The following is a 21911-nucleotide window of genomic DNA, read 5'->3' on the forward strand; positions in this document are numbered from 1 at the left end:
TGTCTTGATTACACACTGATGAAATGCTTTTTGTTTTTAAATATATTTAAAACAAGTTTTGTATTCTAAATGTCACTTTAAGGTGAGGGCTACACTTAACTGATTTGGGCTATCGACCCAGATCAACTGCTGAAACAGGGTTACCCCCTTCACAGTCCGTAAGGATGTAGGCATGGGTATCATCTACCTGGCAGGTAGAGCAGAATGCACATGGGTAATTCCACGGTCAGTCGCATTACACTTTTCAGTGTCATTTCTCGATCTTGGTGCTGAAAGTTCTATGTGAGATATTCTTTCCACTAAGTTTATAGACTGATTTGTACTTTGAATTGATAATTAGAAATGTTGTGGGCTTTGTGCTCTGGATGTTATAACGTTGTAAAAAAAAAAAAAAATTGTGTCGTGTCCATGTTTGCTTGGAATTGCCCACTACCTTCCTAACATTTTACGAAGAAGTTTAGGTTAGTTGACATGCTCAGGGGGCCACAAGTGTCATGACTGGGATTTGAACCCACACTCAGCTGCTGACAACACCAGAGCTTCAGGTTCAGTGATAAACTAGACTGCTCAGCCACAACATGTCTGCCTAGAGCATGCAGTAGTATCATTTTTTTACACCTGAAGAAAATAACAGTTACATGTACCCTTTGTTCACAAGGCAGACATAAAAAATTCTCTGAATTCACATTAAAAGTCTGCAATTTCTCATCTCGAGTTTCTTGCAATACTGGTGATCTTTATAATCATTGTGTAGCTAAGGTTGGAATGAAGTAAGTTTTATAAGTAGCACATTTATTTAATATTGAAAAAAGTTTTGGTCTTTTTGGTCCATGAATACAATGGTCTTTAATTATTTTGTGGCTACAGTTGGAATGCAAGTCCATTGATGATGCATCAATGTTAAGTTTTATATAGGCATACAAGAACATTTACTTTTGAGAGTGTGTAGGCAGCTTTCAGGATATCTCTTCTTTTTGGTCCATGTATAACAGTTGTCTTCATATTTTGTGGCTACAGTTGGAATGGAAGTCCATTGATCGCACATTAATGAGAATTCAGAAGAACAAACAACTTAAAAACAGGTTTTGGAAATGTTGCCAGATTTTTAAGTATAGAATCGGTCTTAAAAATATGATGTGTGGCTTCAGCTACAAATGGAATGAACTTCATGTGCAATACAGAGAGTCTCAAATTAACTTGTTAATGAAGTGATCGTTTAGGAATTAAAGTTCCATGGAGACATGTTTGGGAGAAATCTGCGACGAGGAATGGTTCTTAAATTCGGAGAACAGTTTTCAGCGAGAAAACTACGCCTACAACTATTCCTTTTTGTTTAAGGATGAAGTTTGTCTTTTGAACTTTGGGACTTGAGATATAACCCTAGAGATTTCAAGAAATTCTCTACTAGCCAAAAATTTACTGGACAGAGAACTGTTTTTGACAGACCAATATCTACAACCATTTCTCTCTGTTTTGTACCGGTTTAGAATAAATTTGTGCTTTGAGATTTTTGAGATGTTTTTAAATAATGATATTTTAAAATTTGTATAACCCTTACAATCCCAAATCCGTCTATATCCAATAGCCAAAGTGAAGGATTCAGACGGACTAAGGCAAAACAAAGGATATTTGAGGAATTGGGCCACACACTAACCAAACTGCATAGTCCGTTAGGGTTAATACATGCTAAACAATACAATACTGGCCAATACAAAACAATATTTACATGCTATCTGCTGAAGATTTCTAAGTAAATACTTTAGTTTACTGGGTCTGTAACCCTCTCAATGGCTTAGTTTCAGGTGTTCAGGCGTCGATTTCGTAGGATTAATCTAGGATTAAGACAAGTAAAGTTCCGTAACCTTAGACGTTAGGATGCATGGAGCCCATCCTAAGTTAGGGCGAGTTACTCATCCTAACTCGTTTAGGACTAGTTACTTGTCCTAACTCGTTTCATGAAATCGGTTGCAGGCAACAGCACAACACCTTTGTTATTAATTTCCATCTCTTTCTTTTTTCTTCTAATTCTTCTGCGCAGTAATTGTCCGCAGAAAAGATCATGTTTTTTTTTTTTCAAACTCCTTTTTCCTTTTGGAATTATAATTTTTTTTAAGTTAAGTCCAAACAGGCTGAGACATGAACAATTACATTAACACATAAATCAATTGGTTTTCAAACATACAAAAAATATACTGAAAAATTAGATATCTTCATATTAATTTGATTAAGCTTTTGAACATTGCATAATACTTCTGTTTGCTATATTACCACACAACCATAGAGAAAAGAGGAAAAACAAACTACGTAATATAGTTTTTTCTTCTTCTATTTTCTCATCTACTTCTTGGAATACTACTTTTAGCTGACAATCATGAATTAGAAGTTATCTAAATCACTTGTGGATGTCAACTAATTACCTGTTGGTTCTTGATATTCCTTGGGTCGATTTCACAAAGAGTTAAGTCCTACAAATTGCATGGATAGTCCTAAGTTAGGACGAGTAACTGGTCCTAACTCGAGATAAGACTAGTCCTAACTCTTTGTGAAATCCACCCCTGATTACTTGATGGAATATTAGCAGAAGAGTTTGGTTCTCATTACTTCAGAGATCCACATGAGTTGTTGATCTTTTATATCCGCTAAATATTTGTTGGTTTTCTGCCATCACTGGATTCTGTTGACTTGTAGTTTGCCGGTATGCTGACAATAGTGGATAAGTCAGTATCAGTGCGAGAGCCCACAAAATCAGTGGATGCTTTTTCCTTCAAGTTCGAAGGTGATTCAAAGTAGTACAAATCACTCACAAAGAAAGCCTACGGAAAGAGAAAAAAAACACAATAAAAATGAGTCACCACTTTAACAAATTTAAGGAACACTAACTTAGGACAAATTCTCCATCTGTTCACTACATGAAAGCTCCATTACAGAAAGAGGCCGGAATAAAACATCCTTTTTATGTGACAACTGACACCTGTTATCTCTATGTAATTCCTTTTCCAAACATTAGCTGCTAACCAGAGTAATCAAAGAAATGTCCAAGTTTGGCCACAAAAACTCGGAAAGTGTATTTTCCATGACATGCATGAGCCGTTGTGTTTAATACATTAAATGAGCATAAAAACTTACAAAATGAATGAGGAGTTGATCTGCAAGAGGCAGTCAGCAGCCCTACTGATTTGTGCATGATCTAATTAAGTCCGCTGTTTGGAAAAGGAATTACATAGAGATAAAAACTATGTGAGTTGCTAGAGGAAAAGAATGTTTTATTTTTTCCTCTTGCTTCAATGGCTGAGCTTTCTAGTATTGAGCTCCAAAATATGCACAAGAAATGTTACAAAATCTATACAAACTGACAAACAACTTTCAATTAGTCAAGAGCAAAACATGAGCAATCAACTCAGAGAATAAGCCATTTGCTGGTTTGGATTTGAATAATGTCCGGTACTTTGACTTGCTTAGTCACAATGTACTGCTTACATTTGAATTCCTCAGACTATAGAGACAGATGCTATGTCAAATGGTTGGGGCAAGCCTTTGCATAGCAACCTCCAGATGAGCAAACCTGTGTACCATTGTGCCATACACATCCATTCAGAATTGTGTATGGGTGTTCACCGTCTCGTAACTACGCAAAAGCTTGCCCCTAATCATGTGACATAGCAACTGTCTCGATAGTCTGAGGAATCAAAGTTTCAGTGCTAACTTGTGATCAAGCACGTCATTGTACCAGACAATATTCAAATCTTAATTTTGACTTTTTTTTACCCTTATACACCGAAGTTAATACGTTGTAGCACTGTATACATGGTACTTACCCAAGTTCTGTGGGAAAAAAAAATGAAAAAAAATCACAGGCATATTACTCTGGTGGGATTCGACCCACGACCTTTGCAATTCTAGGGCAGTGTCATACCAACTAGACCACCAAGATTGCCTGGTGGCTAGAGGCAGTTTAAATCCTATGTTAAGCAGCCGGTACTGCAAGCAATTTAATAGATGTTAATATTCAAATCTTACATGCAAATGGCTTATTACAAAACCGTAGTTTAAACTCACCACAAAAACGGCGATGGCAGTGCCGAGAAAGAAGCCACAGAAGACGTCACTAAAGAAGTGTTTGAAGTCAGAGACTCTTGAGGCTGAGATGATCATGGCAAAAGCCACCAGCAGCGATTGAATGAATGGCTTTAGAAGGTAGGGTGAATTCCACACCATACGAAATTGCAAGTAAATCTGAAAAAAGGAAGGTAAAGAGGTGTAATACAGACAAGCAGCTTTTTAATGCAAGAATGAAGGGAAAGAAACCACTAAAATAATAATATTGATAGAAAATACAAAGATACAAATCATAAAGTGAACAAACAAATACACACTAAGGGACACGACAGGTATAATACAATACATACATGTCCACTAATAATTAGGCCTACTAATTATATGGCGAGCTAAACTATTGAGTCTCAAACAAGTTTTTAAAAAGGTTAAGAACTGTAGCTCCTTATAATGACTTAAAGTGTTTAAAGTTAAGAGGGATTTAGTGAAAGAATGAAGAGTTTGTGAAGGGATGTAACACAAAAAGATTTGACAAATAAGTCTGCTAGTCCCATTGTGGACTATGGAATAGGTCTATCATGGAAAATGAGAAAAACATACACAATGTCCGGAACACCAGGAATAAGGAAATATAAGGAATATTAAAGAACATTCATGGAATATCAGAAATATGGAAAATATGAAAATGAGAAATGTATGAAAATGCACATTGGAATATCAGTAATTTTTTTTACATATTTTTTTTATACATTATGGAATATCAGAGAATATGCATGGAAAATCAGGAATATGGAATATCAGAGAACACTTGTGTACATTGTGCATTTATGAAGTATCAGGTAATAATATATGGAATGTGCACAAAATATTGTCAGGAATGAGGAACATCAAAATATCATAGAATACCAAGTATACATGAATGTACAATTTTTTTATTCAACATCAGATAATCATGGAATATCAGAGAAAATGTATGGAATATCAGGAAAATTGAATTTATATGGAAAACTAAAGATGTAGGTAAGGAATATCGTTGAAAACCAGAGAAATTTACATAATGGAAAATATGGAATATCAATATCAGAGAATTATCATAAATAATCAGAGAATATAATGAACATCAGAAGTATAGCCAAATGGAATATCAAAAAATACATGCATTTAATATCACAAATATGGAAAATACATGAATGAAATATCATAGAATACATGCCAGGCAACAACTTTTAAAAACAATCATGAGATAGCAGAGAATAGCTGAATAGGCATGTATATATCACTCAGAAAAGCAATCATGAGATAGCAGAGAATAGCCGAATAGGCATGTATATATCACTCAGAAAAGCAATCATGAGATAGCAGAGAATAGCCGAATAGGCATGTATATATCACTCAGAAAAGCAATCATGGAATATTATTAGAAAAAGCAGTTGGCAGGTATCAGTCCATTAGACTGATCCATTATTAGGCTACGCCCACGGCGCACGTGTGAGCAAGAACATGTGCGCCTCTCTGCCATTCTGCACAACTCTGGCGCGCGCCAAGCATAAGCATACGCACACGCATGTCGGACCTTTATTTGTCGGACTTTTGGTTGCGCAATGGGTCGTAATTGGTCAATACATAATGGGGCAGGGCTTAATGGATCGGTCTATTATAGGCCTCTGGAAATATATGCCTATGACAATTGGGTTATTGAATATCTGGAAATACATGCATAAAATATCAGGAACATAAACATGAAATCAGAGAATACATGTAAATATTGTGCAACATGGACCATCATGCAATATCAGAAAATAATAGAATGTATCTATTGCAAAATGGAAATGTGGGTGTTTAAATGCAGAATAAATAATCATGGAAAATGATAAAATATGTACACCTGATTGGCAAGTACCAACCGGTATTTCGTGATCCGAATACGCATAGCCTATGCATGGTGTTAACCTTTGATAGAGTCCAAAGGTTCAATTGGAGACTTTGGGACGATAGGGGGCAGCAGCTTACCAGGTAAATTTCCATTGTTTACATAGTTCAGAGCATGCGCACATTACCGAGAACAATGGATTTTACCTGCTAAGTCTGCTGCCACCAAGCGTCCCAAAAGTCTCTCATTAAAAGTCAGTCTGAGGTGGCACAAAATGAGCAGCCCAAAACTCACTGCGTAACCATACTTACTGCGAGGTAGATGAAAGAAGAAGCAGCGCTAGCAGCATGGCCCGAAGGAAATGACAGTCTGTAATACAGTAATCATAAAAATGTCAGTCAGTGCAAAGAGCATGTTGAGGTTCAATCATTAAACGAGATTAGCCTGCAGAATTAGTGTATGTTTTCAGTTTGTCAGATCAGAAAACAATCCCTCCCAAATTTGGGGCACTGCAACTTGAAGCTAAGGCCTTCGCTAAACGTCGCACTTTTGTTGTGTCGAACTGAAACAGTTGTAAAATTAGGAATTAAACCCGACAAAAGAGCGACGTTCCGCGCCAATTTTGTGTTAAAGTTCGGCACTGCCGTGTAGCACGGCAAGCTCTGTCGTGTATGCGATAGCTGCACGATGCGGTGACAAACGTCGCACTCTTGCCGTGTCGATTCGAAAACATTCGAGTTCGGCTCGGCAAAAGTGCGACGTTTAGCTCAGGCCTTACTTGTGAAAACTACGAACAGAATTGCAGAGCTGCCAACATTTGGACCGTGCAACCAGGGAGATTTTTTACATCAATCTGGGAGATTATTGCATTCAACAGCTCGGAAAAAAAGCTTTCACAATCGGGGAGATATTCTAATGTGTTCATCAGAACATGGAGAGACTGGTTTACATTCAGGGAACTTTGTGAAGCTCTGAATTTGGGTGTGAAGTTTACCTGGCATCTAGCAGCGTTGATATGTTTGCCTCTGCTGAGCATTGAAAGTCTTCGACGTAGATATAATAACCATTCGAGTCCTTACACTGAATCATCGCAAAGTCCGGCTGGCACACCGAGAGGAAATGAGGGCGCAATCTTCCCACCATATACTTCAGGACATTGGTCATTGAGAGCGTCATCCCACCTGCAAAGAGGAATGGGGTGTAGCCGGCAAAGAGAGCTGCCAGGTAGCTGTGGACTTTCAGGCATAGGATCTTCACACCGCGGTGGGATGGGACGTCTCGCTGGGGCTCGCCGAGGCAGTCGAAACGATTGTAGAGGAGAAATTCTATGATCAACATCTTGAAGAAGAAAACAAAGTTCAAAGTGTCAAAACACTTGGATGATTGTCAATCAAACTATCAAAGGCTCTCAGAGAAAACTTTACTTCACAATATTAATAAAAATTACAATGTTAAAGGAAATTTTTAAAGCACTAGAATCTGCCACAAACTCAGTACATAATAAGTTAATATGCAGGTAGGATTTTAAAATGTTGTTCAGTATGCTAAATGAATTTGAAAGTTTTTACATTTTCAGGTAGGGGATTTCTACAAAGCCTTGGGGCTATGAGAACTTCTGTCACTCACAGAATGTGAGTTCTAATCCGAAGGATGAAGCAATAGTTATTTAAGTGTCTTACTTAAGGACAGAGGTGTCCAGACTGGGACACAACACAAACCAACACTCTGCTGGTCAGAAACACCAGGGATGTGTTTTGGTGGTCTTAACCAATAACTGTTTCAATCATTGGCCAGTGATTATCCAAGGCAAATAAACGTTTACGCTGATTTACTCAGCACGAGCCATAAGTTTGGACGTAAAGCTTAGGGAGTTTGGTTGGTGCTCAAGCAGTAGAAATACATGTACAAGTGCCTCCAGGCTAACAAAAAGGGCCTGAAGAACCAAAATATTTACTGGTAAGACTGCGAAAATGCACCCCAGAGCTTACTGCTTGTGTGTCTGACATGCAGCAACATGTTTCCTCAGGCATCTGATGAGCTAGAGTGCCTTGAGATATGGCTTCATGAAAAATACTTACAAAAAGCAATGGAATTCCCAGACAGAGTATGAAGGAGAGGAGTGTGCTGAATGTACTGTCCTTGTAGGGGTAGCGTATAGATTCATCATTGCAGTAGAAGCCTCGTTGGAATGAGGTGCTGGGTGTGGCAATCAGCTCTAGGAGCCCACCAGGCAAGACGCCTATGAGAGTGGAGAAAATAAAATAAACACTTATTTTATATCATGCAGTATATGTTTTATCTAAGTTGGCCTATAAACAAGGCTTAAAGGAACACGTTGCCTTGAATCAGACAAGTTGGTATAAAAAGCATTTGTAACCCTTTTTTATAAAATGCATATGGTTGGAAAGATGGGAGTCAAAACTTTGACTCCCATAAATGGCCGACCGTGTTAGTCGACGAGGTAAAAAGAAAACCGTGCAATTTCGAGGCATGTTTGTGTGGATCATTGTATTCTACTTTTACAACATCTTTCTACCCATATGCATTTTATAAAAAACGGTTACAAACGCTTTTCAAAGACCAACTCGACCGATCCAAGGCAACGTGTTCCTTAAAAGCCAATCTTGATATCTCTTCCAATACGTACATCCAGAGGAGTTATCTCTTTATAGTCATATTTGGGTGCAAATGTGCTAGGTCACATGGACAATATCAAACGAAATGTGCTGCAAACTGAAATCCCTTTATAAAGAGAAGGGATCAAAACACACCAACAAAGGCGATGACCAGGGGCCATGATGACAATTGCCTCACGGAGTTACTGTCCTAAAGGTGTGGGTTTACTGTAATGTACATGCATGTTGTAATTGCTGCCTCAGAGTACTTTTGTTAAGAATTTGAGCTATCAATATATACATGTAATATATATGCCAACATTTTCAGAGTGCACCCAACTAAAAATAAGGAGAAAACAGAATGTCGGCCTCATCAATATTTTGTAGGCCCTCAAAATGTTATACAACATACATGTAGGCCTGTATTATTATGGACCGATTTGGAAGGTGAGATAGTGTTAAATTTTGCCCACTTGTGTTCTTGGGTTATTGACTTCCAACTTGAGGTATTTTGGATGACAATGGCCCTGAAATAAAGTGTTGTAGTGTTTTTGTCGATACATGTAGGTGTAGGGCCATTTTACACCATTGATGCTCAGGCGTTTGGAAAATTTAAGTTGTGTAGGGGTTTGAATGATAAGTTGAAGAGCCCTGGGACTCCCCGTATCAAATTGAGCAGAAAATACAAAAGTTAAAGAGTCAATGAATAAATTCCCCTTTACTGTAAATATTACAGCATTTTGTAGGCCCTATATGCTAAGGGAGTTTATTTAGTGCTGTGTACCACTATACTGTTGACTGAACAAACACAATGCTAAATCAACATTTGACTTATGGCATGTATTGGCATTATGACAGTACCAGTGTACCCTGTAGTATGGTAGAGGTTATCTCATAATAAAGTTTACTTGTCTTCTTGTGTAAACATTACTGGTCAAGTCATTAAACGTAGGTGTGAACCAAAAGGGATTAAATTACTGTTGAAGTGGTCTTTAAACTACTATAGCCATAAATAGTAATTAAAGATGCTATGTCAGATTTTTTGCCCCAAACATTAAAAAATAGATTTTTTTAAGTGAATGGCATTTCAAAGAGTATCACACGCTCTAACGGAAAAAAGTTACTTTTAATGGTCAGGAACCATGACAAAAATTTAAAATGTTTCTTATAAAACACATAAGAATTGGTCACGCGGTATATTGTCGGGATCCCGGGTCAAATCGGCCAAAAATCTGACATAGCATCTTTAAACTATGGAGGTATGTAAAATATACATAGAGCGTGATAAGTATGCAATCATGCCTTTCAAAGTGTTTACGCTGACAACCAAAGGTGGAGTGCAAACATGTACTTTCTCTTTTAAAAACAATGATAGTAAGTTGGTCAGGAGCACCAGCGCCTAGACCAGGGGCAACAGGATTGCACACAATTCCGAAAGTTCTTTTCTTTAAAAAAACTGTATACGTACACTATTGGATAATATAATAATTTTCAGCCTGTTGAACAGGGTGGGAATTATTTTGTTTCTTCCAAAACTATACCTTGTCCAACACTTTTCTGCAGGGCAAACAGTATGCACAAGCAAACTTTACAGATCAACAGTCGCACTTATTTACATGAACTTTGTTGGCCTTGAATTACAGGATGTTGCATACTGTGTCACAGAAGCATTGTGTTTAAAAACAGCCACCCCATATACATGAAGAAGACTTCAAAAGACTGTGTTGATAAAAGTTGCGTAACTTTGGCCGAGTGGATAAAGAGCACCGAACTAATTAAACTCTGAGGCTTCAGTTCAGCAGACACTTTTAACTATAATTGCTTCTCTCCACCCAGGGGTGAATGGGTACCTGCGAGGGCAGAGATGGTTCTTGTGATTGGTTTAGCCGAGGAGCCCATATTGCACACAGGCTGTATACTCCCCAGGGAGCTGAGATGATTTAAGGAATGATTTAAGGCCCAGTGACCAGGGGTAATAATGTCGGAAGCGCTTTGAGACAACCCTCGGGCGTGAAAAGCGCTATGTAAATTATTATTATTGTAACGCTGATTTAACAAGTGTCATGCATGATCATTGGTCCTAGGAATAAAGTTGGACCATTTTATTAGGAATAAAGTTGGACCATTTTATGGAGTACAAGGACTGACCACATGGGTCAGCCTTTGGTCACATCATGGTGTAGGTTTTTTGTGGCCTCCATTTTAGGCCTAAATACTGTGACCTGTAAAACAAAAAAAAACCAAGAACGCCTTAATAAAAACTAGAGCACTTAGAGACACCTGGGGCCAATATCATAGAGCTGCTTAAGCTAAAAATTTGCTTACACACAAAAATAGCTCGATAAATTTTACACACGTTACTGGCCAAAATGTCATGCCATATACATTGCATGTGACTGGTATTTAGCTGTTGTTTACTTAGAATAACAATTGAGTGGATTCTTGGCCAGTAATCTGATTTTACTAAGCAAGGATTTTTTTGCTTAAGCAAAATTTTGTGCTTAAGCAGCTCTATGAAATTGGGCCCTGTTGGATGTGAAAAAGCTCTCAAGAACTGCGATGTGTCTTCATCATAGCAAAGATCTGAGGTCCTAGAGGCCAAGATTTTGCTCTAAGTAACTGAGCCTATTCTCACAAGGTCACCAAGTGATTTAACCCTAACACTACAGGAAGCAACTCAGTTCATGACAGGGCACTTATTATTACAGATCTGTTGATCAGTTGAATCCTTGACCAGAATTATCTTGACATGTCTGTAGAGTACTAGATCTTTTAAAACAAAACTGATTTCTTATATTGCTGAACTTAAAGACAGTGGACACTATTGGTAATTGTCAAAGACCAGTCTTCTCATTTGGTGTATGTCAACATATGCATGAAATACCAACCCTGTAGAAATTTGAGCTCAATTGGTCGTTGAAGTTGCGAGATAATAATGAAAGAAAAAACACCCTTGTCACACGAAGTTGTGTGCGTTTAGATGGTTGATTTCGAGACCTCAAGTTCTAAACTTGAGGTCTCGAAATCAAATTCGTGGAAAATTACTTCTTTCTCGAAAACTACTCCACTTCAGAGGGAGCCGTTTCTCACAATGTTTTATACTACCAACCTCTCCCCATTACTCGTTACCAAGTAAGGTTTTATGCTAATAATTATTTTGAGTAATTACCAATAGTGTCCACTGCCTTTAAAGGGAAAGGTTTGAAATTTAAAAGCTTTAGAAGTTAAACACATTTACAGTAGTTAATAGCAAATCTTCAAAAGTATGTGTTTGGAAAAACGTATCAAAGACTGGAGAGGACTTACATTTAGACCTGCATTTATTTGGTTGTGGAGTTTACTGGCAAAGTATTCCAAGTTAAAATTACTAAAATCTGAAGACCATACAGAATACTGAACCCCAACCAACCCTCTCCCGACAGCTTTTAATTCACTTTCTGCTGTGCGCATGCAGACAGAAAACAATTTTTAATAGTTTTTTGGGGGTAATTACAAATTATTTTACTACTTTTTGGCTGTTTGTACGGATGAAGTGTTGTTTATTTGTTTGTTTGTTTGTTTGAATGATCTTCCCATCAAGGGGATATAAACACCAGCTGGCAACAGCCAATCTCTCTCATAGCAACATTGGTTTTACTCAAGAAATTGAGATTTAGTAAATAACTAGACGACAATATTTATTCTACTAGTCATTGTGTAATCAGCGGTTAGCTGATTAAAAGGCCTAAAATTTAAAGACCTAAAACAAAAACGTTTCAAATGGTGGATTTCTTGGGGGTTGTTTCGTGCCCTCTTTACCAGTGGTTCCCTTGCTGTTTGATCTGGAGAGTTTGAAAGTGAGATGACTGAAGTTACCCATGGTAGTGAAACTACAGCATGTGAAACTGACTTGTCAAGTGAGTAATAGAAACCCCGCTGTGAATAGAAAGTGATTCTAATTTACAAGTGGCCCACTCAGATCATGGAGCTCCATGCTCAGACTGTGCTCTCAGACTAAACACAAGCAACAGACTTGTAAATAAACTCAAGGTCCTTCGTATCCTAGGCAACTAAAACAATTGAAAGCATTTTCAATGTGTAGTAATGTAAATCTGTTTAATAGACAATTTTATGGAGTTGCTTTAAAGGGACAGTAATTTGCTTTAAATCACAAAATAAATGCAGTGTACCAGAATGTGGTAACCACTGGTTACTTTTTTAACCAGCCAAAATATTGGTAATGTACATCACACTCAAGGTTTGGTACTGGTATCCTGCTTACTTTTGCTTAGCAGAAAATTAATCAGCAAGTTTTTTGCTAATTAGATCTATGAAATTGGGCACAGGTTCTAACTCTATAAACAAAAATGTACTTCCCCTAATTTGAACTCTTAAAGAAACCAACAATGGGTGTGGTCCCCTAATTTTATTCTTCACATTTTCTTTCCCAAAATGTTACAACTGTTATCTGTTTAAAATTTTAAAATTGACATCAACTGAGCTTTGAAACACTGTAAAATGTTAGTTGATCTTTTGAAGCCATAAAATAGTTCATTTATTTATATGATAACATAAATTCCTTCAACTCAATGTTTATTTACAAAAACCACATTCTTATCATTTGACCAGATCATCAAAAAGATAGAGGAAGACCAGTAAATGTAAAAAATGGATTGATGACTCAACCCATTTGCCCTCGCCGAGTCTTTCTCAAAGTCTTTCTTTCTCTAAGACCATTTAATTGCAACTAAAGTGTCTGGGTGCCTGGGCGGGGAAAACTGCTATAAACAGCCTGGGAGTTTTTGAAATGTCAAATATAACTATTTTAAAGTTCAACAGGAACATGCAAGTTAGTCACTTGGTTTTAGTTTCTTGATATTTAAGCAGAGAGAGGAAGTCGGCTTTGATAGGCTGGGAATAAAATCCACATGGCTTTATAAAGTTGCCCACCAGCAAATTTATCATGGAGTAGACAATTTTTTATAACAAAAAATCCAACCGAAACGTGGCAGTGAGTTAGTAATAAAGTAAGATTAAAATACTTATTGCTCTTTGGTTTTATTTTCTAGGGGAGTCGAGTTTGTCTTGTTTAGAACGAGTTTTAAAACATTATTCACAGGGCACTTTGAAACACAGGTCGGTTAAAAGTGAATACACAATTTAATGTGTGGACCATCATTCATTACATAACCGTATGTGTCAATGAAATAATAGGCCTATCCGTTTACCATTTTGAACACATTAACCAAATAAATTGTTTCCTGTTCCAATATTAACAGCGCCAATAACCAATTTAAGTATTTTATCAAGGTCAAAGTTTACACTGGACCACCTACAAATTTAGGTAAAATGTTATAAACCTGTGTGCCTTTTTAAATTCAAACAGTTCAACTGTTTAAAAACTGTGAAGTGATTTTTCCCTCTCCTACATTTCAATTCTGGTCAGTTACAGAATAAGTTCTGGCCCAGTAAATATTTTAAGCTACAAGCCATGCAATAAAGTATTGTGGGTTTCCCCACCCCAAAAGTGTGGGCCCTGGGAACATTATCAAGAGGTTTATCGCATACATGTACCACTGGATTCAAGGAGTCAACAGTGTATGAGAGATGACGTTTCACAAAAAAGACTGTTAAATATTGATGTTTTGAAAATGACTTGAGGGACCCGGTATGGATGTTCATGAAATACATTCCTATAAAAAAGTTTGTGTAGATAGTTTGTATGTGTAGATAGTTTGTATACAAGATATATTTGGAAATAAATATTGAATAGTTTGTATGTGTACTGTATCCATGATGCAGTCTTGCATCAATGCCATCATTTATTACGTTATCCCTTGGTTAAAAATTGTGAAGTTTCATTATTAAGTAGAGAACAAATCACTAAAATACAACAACTGCCTTCTCAAGGGCCAAGAAAATGGGCGGGGGCAGGGGGGGAATACCCAACACCAACTTTTTTTTTTTTTTTAATTATCTCTATGATCTCTCTGAGAGATTGCCGAGATGATCTGAAAGAGAAAGTTGGTTTTGGATATTGTCTAGACAGTCCCCCTCATTCAAACGGTAGGCCCCAGGGAAATAGAAAAACACAGTTTTGTGTGCTTGCCAATTTCTTCTTTTTGTTAGTTCTTCTTCTTAATAATAATAATAATAATAATAATAAGGAAGTCTTCCGCCATGGTTCTTCAATGTAGCCGTAATATAACGGCTTAAAATTGGTTTCACTTCCCCTTTTCAGTATGTAGAATAAATTGTAAAGTCGGGGGAAATATTGTTTAGATCAAGGTTGGTCATTATGCAGTTCAAATAACTATGAAAAAAATGAGGGAAGAAAAAAAAAGGAATATTAAAAATAATTTTTTTAAATTTTTATTACTGTACGTATCGTTAATTCTGAATGCCAATCCCCTTTATCAATAAAGACTCCTTACTACTACAATTACATTATGTAGTTATATTTTAAATATGTTTTTTTAAATAACATTGTTTTTTTAACTTCAGATTTGATATGGAACAAGGTCCGAACATTAGCAGACATTAAGATGACAACACATATAGAAATACCAGGGAAAACAATCTCACTTTTTAGAAATCGGGAAAAGTTTTCCAGATCCTGCCACCACTTTCACTCCTTTTCACAAAAAGGAATAGGCCTTTGACTCTGAACTGAGTAAATTGGATACGATTTTATTTCATACCGAATGAAAAAGTTGCGCAAAACACAAACTTTTCATAATCATAGAATAGTAATCATTTAGTGGGGGATGCGTCATATTAATAATGAATGAATGAAATTGAATGAGTTTTGGAATTTTTGCTGAAGTCAGCAAGAGCTTGGTCCTTGCTCTATGCATTTTTTAAGAAAACATCCTCCATGCTGACCATGCTCTATAAAAATAATTATAAAGTCTATGATGCGAACTGACAGTTTGTTCTTCAAGAAATAACTAATTAATAAACACAACTTTAGCAGCACTAGCCGTTTCTAGCAGAAACACCGTACAGACTACAGTAGCATGAGATTAATACAAATACTTACAACATATCAAAATGATAAGATTTGAGAGGCTTTTCCACACTGTTCCATTGGTAATTCTAGCCATTTCGCACACGAAACACGCACGCTCGTCTGTTCTGTCAAAAGTCGTCTGCACTGCCTGCTGCACTGCATGCGGTGTTCTGCCCCCTAAACAACAACCTGTGAAAAGTCTGTGAGTCGAGAAGGTGTCCAGAATGCTGTTGAATATTAAAATGACAGTCAGTGCTGATGATTCGTTTGACGTCAACGAAGTTTCCGGTTTAGTTCCGTCCGCATTGGACAACCGCAAGAAGTCTTTTCGCAGTATGTAGAAGCGGAAGAATTTCTTCACAAAATTGGTGTTCACTCAACCTTGAATCGCAAAACACTAAAATTAGTGGTGGGGTACGTGCACGTGGCACAGCGCCCTCCTGTGGCGAAGATACGAAGACTTTCGACCGTTTTATCATTTATCGATACCACGACAGGTGTCTGTGTGTTATCCGATTTCAATTTCCGGTTTAAATTGTACTCGAATAATGACCATTGTACACAAAGGCTAAACTCGCTTTATGCAACTGTCAGCAAATAACCTCGGACAATACGATATAAATTGTAGCTCTAAATTCTAACTTAAACCCTGCGTATTTTATTATCTTTTTGCTCAGAAGTTAGAGGGTAATTTTCAGTTCTAAAAACAAAGAAAACTAAAGCATTCACGCGAACCACAGAGGACTTGCGGAAGTTTATTAATTCAATCGATACCGCGGTGGTATCGATTCCAAGGTGTTTGGTGTCGCAATATCTAGCGCGGCAAATTTGACAAGCACAAAAACCGCACCCAAAACAAAACGGCCAAAAAAAAAAGGTACAACAAAATGGAAGGGGCACATCTTCTCTGTCATGTAATGACTCTTCGAGAGAAAAACAACAAAACAAATGAAAAGTTCGTCATAGGTTCGCCGAATGTTTCGACAAAAGGGGTAGAGCGTTTGATGGGTGGAACTGGAAGATCAGCTCTGCAGCCGATGTCTTTGAACGCAGGTTTGACGGGTTTGGTCCCGAGTTTAGAATCCAAAGCGAGCCGTCAACTTCGGTCTGTCAAACGGGCTGTCGGAACATTCAAAGCGGTGAGTACTGAATCAGGAGGCCACTTGCAATTGCGTTTAAATTTAAATTACAGTCTGACCTGCTGACTCTTTCAAGAGTCTTGACTGTGTGAGTGAGCACTTTGAATTACCCCCTCCCTACTACTACGAACTAGGATTAGGAGTTTTGTTCAGCTTTTTTTACATCTAGAAGTGGACTTTGTTGCTGAGTACCAGCATGGAGCAATTGCTCCATGGTACCAGCGTAGATGTAGATGTAGCGTTCGTCTCCCGTTACGGGAGATGATAGCCGAATGAACCTCATACATAGTTCCAGGAGTACCCCCTCCCCTACTTCTAGAAACTATAAATAAGGTCACAGGGGAGCCTTATATAGTTTCTAGAAGTACCTCCCCTAGCCCACACCACCTTGTTGAGACTGTAAATGGCTCCGCTTTTTAATTAATTAATGGCTACCCCTCCCCCCCCCCCCCCGGCAAATGGTCAGATGGTAGTCTCAACATGCTCAATCAAATCACTGACCCCGACCTTTGCAGATGGCTTTTATAAATCACAATTCAAATTCAATTCAATTCAATTCAATTCACTTTATTATCCATGATGGGAAATTCATTTCGGCCTTTTAAACAACAATTTATACAAAATTTACGTAAGATTATTTAAAATATTTAAAATATTATATAAAACAGAACAAAAAACACTAGAACAAATCTAACTAACACTAGGCCTACCACAGTACCAGTACCCCCAGGGCCCATCAGCCTTCGACCTACATGTACTTTAATGTATCTGAGCTAGCCTGCCGGCCTAGCTAGCATGGCTAGAGAGAGATGAGACTAAAACTTAAAGAGTATTTGCCTGCTGCTTTTTGTTCACAGCACGTGCTTATTCACATCGATGAAATTGTAAGGGTAATCAGATTATTGATTAAAATAATTATATGTTTGTTATTACAGAAGATGAAACCATCTGGTAGGAAATGCCAAAGCACCAAGCGTCGTCTGCTAGATATGACTGTATCAGCAACCCCACAAACACCAGAGGGCGTCCTCCGTCTAGTACAGTCCCCACTGCCAAACTCGGCCTTTGCAACACCCAGAAACACACGATGTTATCGGGATACAGCTCAGATGCTTACCCCATACTCACCGCTAGAGGGGCTTCGAAGGTCTGAGAGAATTGCAAGTAGAACACCGACTCCGATGAAATACGCTCCACGATCTTCAACAAGAAGGCACCAACCTAGAAGGTATTACGAATCTATAAATAAATAGTCAACTTGCAGGTACAACTATGTATTGTAGTATATTATACATTTCTATGGGAGTGTTGGATCTGAAAAGAGTCGGTGTGGTCAACTTGCAGGATGTGAGTGTTGGCTCTGAAAAGAGTTGGTGTGGTCATTCTATCTGGTGTGGTCAACTTGCAGGTACAGCTATGTGTAATACACTTCTATGGGAGTGTTGGCTCTGAAAAGAGTCGTTGTGTCTCGACGTTTCGAAACAATACCCTGCTCGTCTTCAGGAGGTATTTGTGCAAGGAATAACGAAACATCAACAAATCAAAGGGTAGGGTTGAGGTGGGGAAGGGTGGGGCTAGTGGGTGGAGGGAGACAAAATAGTGTACCCGACAGTCAGTTTCACTCATTATGACTAAATGTAAGTAGTTATTTACTCAAACACTAAACAAGGTTATAAATACATGTATTTGGGGGTAAAAAAAAGTGAAAAGGTGGTTGCAGGCCTTGAACTTGAAGGGACACGCTGTAATTGTCTTCTGGTACGGATCTCCATGAGGACAATGTACATTTGTATTGGAGCTTTGCTAAGGGCGCCACAGCTGTGGATGCTGACGGATATTTTGAGACCTGATTCTAATTTTTCCTTTCTTTTTCTCTCTAAAATAATCAGGCTTCAAACCCCAGGACGATTTGAAGGTGAGCTCGACAGTGTAACAGCCAGGATTAATGTACTAGCACAGAGCATGAAGGTCTTTGAACACATGGAAACTGGCATCACAAAAACTATTGCAAGACAGGAAAGGTATGCATGAAATGTTTAGGGTATTTCTGTGGGAAAAGTAAGGAATGGCTATTATAATTTCAGATGCAATCTCTTGAAGGATAGTGCTTGGTACATCACACTAGCCTAAATGAACTGAGTGGGGTGGTAAATATTCAAATACATGTAGTGGTCGAGCGGTTAAGAGCACCTGACTCAAACTCTTGTGTTTCTGATCAGAAAAGTTTGGGTTCTAGTGTCTTTTACAAAAGCAGATTGAAAGCCATAGGTCCCGAGTTCAGTTATTATAGTATTGGGCCAGTTAACCCATACCTGAACAAATCCTGTGGTCTCAGGGCTCGGAATTGGCAGAAAATTCCACAAGACCCAACCAGGGCTTGTGGCTCCAAATGTTTACTGGACCAGAATTTGTTTTACAACACCAGTAAAAGCCTGCAGCCAAGTATCAAATTCAAGCCCTGGGTCTTGTGTTTTGCAAAAACACTTTGAAGTTCTAAAAAAATAACTATGTTTTTGATGGTTTCAACAGCAACAACAGCGTGACAGAAATAAAGGTAGAGTCAAAAGATGGTGAAGCTAAAAAGGCACTGAGGGGAAAGCGTACCAGCAGCCTGACAAGTCTGAAGGAGAGCCTGCAGAAGCGCTTGAAGAAACAACCTTCGGATGCGGACATGGAAGCGACCAGGGAAGAGACAACGAAGGAAGAGACACAGAAGCGAAAAAGAACCAAGGATAAAACATCAAAGGAAGAGTCTGCAAAGGAAAATGAGAGGTATATTGATTGTAAATAATAATCTTTGATACCCTTGCACTGATGTGTATGAAGCACTGTATACTCGGTACTTTCTCGAGTTCTGTGAAAAAAAAACACAGGGAAATCACTCGGGTGTGATTCGAACCCACAAACTTTGCATTGCTAGAGCAGATGTCATACCGCGAGACCACCAAGCTAACCTTGTGTCTAGATGCAATTCAAATGCTATGTGTTTGCAAAGGGTACCGCTGTGATTTGACTGTCCTGCTTTTTAACTGCTACCTAGGGGGAAGGTAGAACATCGGCCGGTGTCCCAGGGAATTCTGTCCGCAGGAGATTCGGTCCCCCCACGGGAAATTAACATGGGCTGAGGAGGATGACTCAAAAGAGGGTGCTATCGGAAGAAGTTTGTACACAGTTTGTTATGGGGGGGGGGGGACACCGAATCTCCGGGGGGACAGAATCTCCTGCCACACCAGGACTACTACTTTAGCTTATAGTGGATCCTTATAAACTTGCAGAGTGAGTTCTTAATGAGTAATGTATTTTCTCCAATTAACACAGCACGGGAAAGAAGATGCAGAAACGCCAGAGTAGTTTGTCCAATGTGAAAGAGGATCTACGACGAAGTATAAAGCCAAGAAAGCGCCAACATCCACAAAAGAAGGTCATCATTGAAAACGAGGTTGAAGGAGAGAGTGAAAATATTCCTCTAATTCTCTAGAAATAAAAGCCTGCCTGACATTTTGTTCTTGCAAGGGCAAGCAACTGTTTCCTTCTTAAATGGCCCTCTACAATGTACATGTATGAGGGAATATTTCATCAAAGGGCACCCTATGATGAAATTGTAAATATCTACTGTAGCATTTCAAGGGCACCAAGGCAATTTCCAGGGGCATGGAGGCAATCACTGAAGTATCAGGCCTGCAGGGGCATGGAGGTGATTTCCTCTGATGCCCACTTTAAGTATTAGGCCTGTATGGCATGAATGGGTTTTCTAAAGACAGGTGTATGTTGCCCAAGTTCTATATTTTACTACACAATGTGGTTCAGAATTTTGGGACAAGCAAATTCTAGTGCACAATTAGTTTCATTCTTAAAGGTGTTGGGCCTTATTATACTCAAAGTTGATAACTTTGGATTGGGGTGGCAGGGAATTGAAACGCTGAATTTTTCTGCTTTATGAATATCAGTGCATTAGATTTGAACCAAACATTTTTGTTATAATAATTTTTATAACAAAACATTGAGATTTTGACTTGTTGACTCTGAAGTATATTTTAATGTGCATGAATGGTTACGATAACCCCATTATATTAATCTTTACCTAGCTTTTATCTAAATTATCTATGTATCAATGCTTATAATGTAACATTTGTATGTTTTTTATGTGTATAATGTTCATGTAATGAATATTATATCCGAAACTAACTTCTACTAAAACTAAAAATACAGCTGAAGTTCATATTTATATCCCGTTTCAAAATGTATACTTAATAGGCAAAATTTTAATACTATTCAAAGGTGAATATTGAATACTTTTTAACCTGTGGTGAAGTGCAAATTGTATAAAGAGGTAAAGCATTTGGAAGGAATTTTTTTAACATGTTTGCAAAGAAAACGCTGATCCATCAAGCTCTGCTTTGACCAATCCCAACAGTAAAGATTTCCCTAAAACGCCAACAAAACTCTGCTACATGAAAAATCTTGAAACAAAATGAAGCTAAGTTTCTGCTAACCTATGAATACTTGGTGTTAGCGTGCTATTCCCTGCTTTCGTAAGCACAGATTCTCTGCTTACGTTAAGCAGAGCCTTTGCTTAAAAGCAGTGAAAGTGGGCCCTGTACAGTCTACACAAGTCGGAATGGAGCTCCCCATGGGAGCTCCGTTAGCAGACGGTCGCTACGGTGGGTGTAGACTGGGCACCCGTCTTTATCCACAAGGATAAAGACAGGTACCTGCTACTCAGTTCCAGTGATTCCATTGGATACAATGATATCACTGGATAAACGTGCAGTGACATGAGCTTTCCATAGATGCCCAAACAGTACACTCCTATCACGTCCGCCATAGAACTTGACTGCGTATCTCTATGTAAAATGAATGTAGGTCAAAGGTGCAGTACACGCCGGCTGGTGGCCGGTCTCTGGTGTTATTCACGAGCCTCGAAGTGTGACGTCAGATGTGCAGGCTACGGTGGGTGGGGCTTAATGAATCATTCTATTGAGAAACATTTATGTTTAGAAACTGAATATTGTGTATAAACCAGATGCTTGGAATGAATTTAACTTTCCAAGACAAACTGACTCTGTAAGCCGGTCAAACTTTGCATGTTAATATTAATGCAATATTTTATTGAAATATTGGTTTATTTAATCACATTTATAAATGTTAATGGCTTATTTTACTGCAATAATACTTTATTTTAAAATGGATGCGAGTGTGTAATGTTTACAGGACTGTAGTATGTCTTTGTTAAGGGATTGTAC

General features: G+C 38.2%; 2 protein-coding genes across 2 annotated transcripts; one reads left to right on the plus strand and one right to left on the minus strand.

The window, feature by feature from the left end:
* Positions 1 to 1998: 1998 nt before the first annotated feature.
* Positions 1999 to 15899, minus strand: LOC117290779 (phospholipid phosphatase 1-like). Its single transcript, XM_033772330.1, has 6 exons — positions 15560 to 15899; positions 8002 to 8162; positions 6918 to 7261; positions 6235 to 6292; positions 4057 to 4233; positions 1999 to 2813 (listed from the first exon to the last, which is right to left on the minus strand). The coding sequence occupies exons 1-6, from the start codon at positions 15621 to 15623 to the stop codon at positions 2640 to 2642; spliced, it is 978 nt and encodes a 325-aa protein (XP_033628221.1). The 5' UTR covers positions 15624 to 15899; the 3' UTR covers positions 1999 to 2639.
* A 446-nt stretch (positions 15900 to 16345) lies between these two features.
* LOC117290581 lies at positions 16346 to 21420 on the plus strand. Its single transcript, XM_033772039.1, has 5 exons — positions 16346 to 16668; positions 17604 to 17896; positions 18558 to 18689; positions 19198 to 19440; positions 19987 to 21420. Exons 1-5 carry the CDS (start codon positions 16417 to 16419, stop codon positions 20144 to 20146), a joined length of 1080 nt encoding a protein of 359 aa, XP_033627930.1. The 5' UTR covers positions 16346 to 16416; the 3' UTR covers positions 20147 to 21420.
* The last annotated feature ends 491 nt before the right edge of the window (positions 21421 to 21911 follow it).

The sequence above is a fragment of the Asterias rubens genome, chromosome 5, assembly GCF_902459465.1.
Source record: "Asterias rubens chromosome 5, eAstRub1.3, whole genome shotgun sequence".
NCBI lineage: Eukaryota > Metazoa > Echinodermata > Asteroidea > Forcipulatida > Asteriidae > Asterias > Asterias rubens.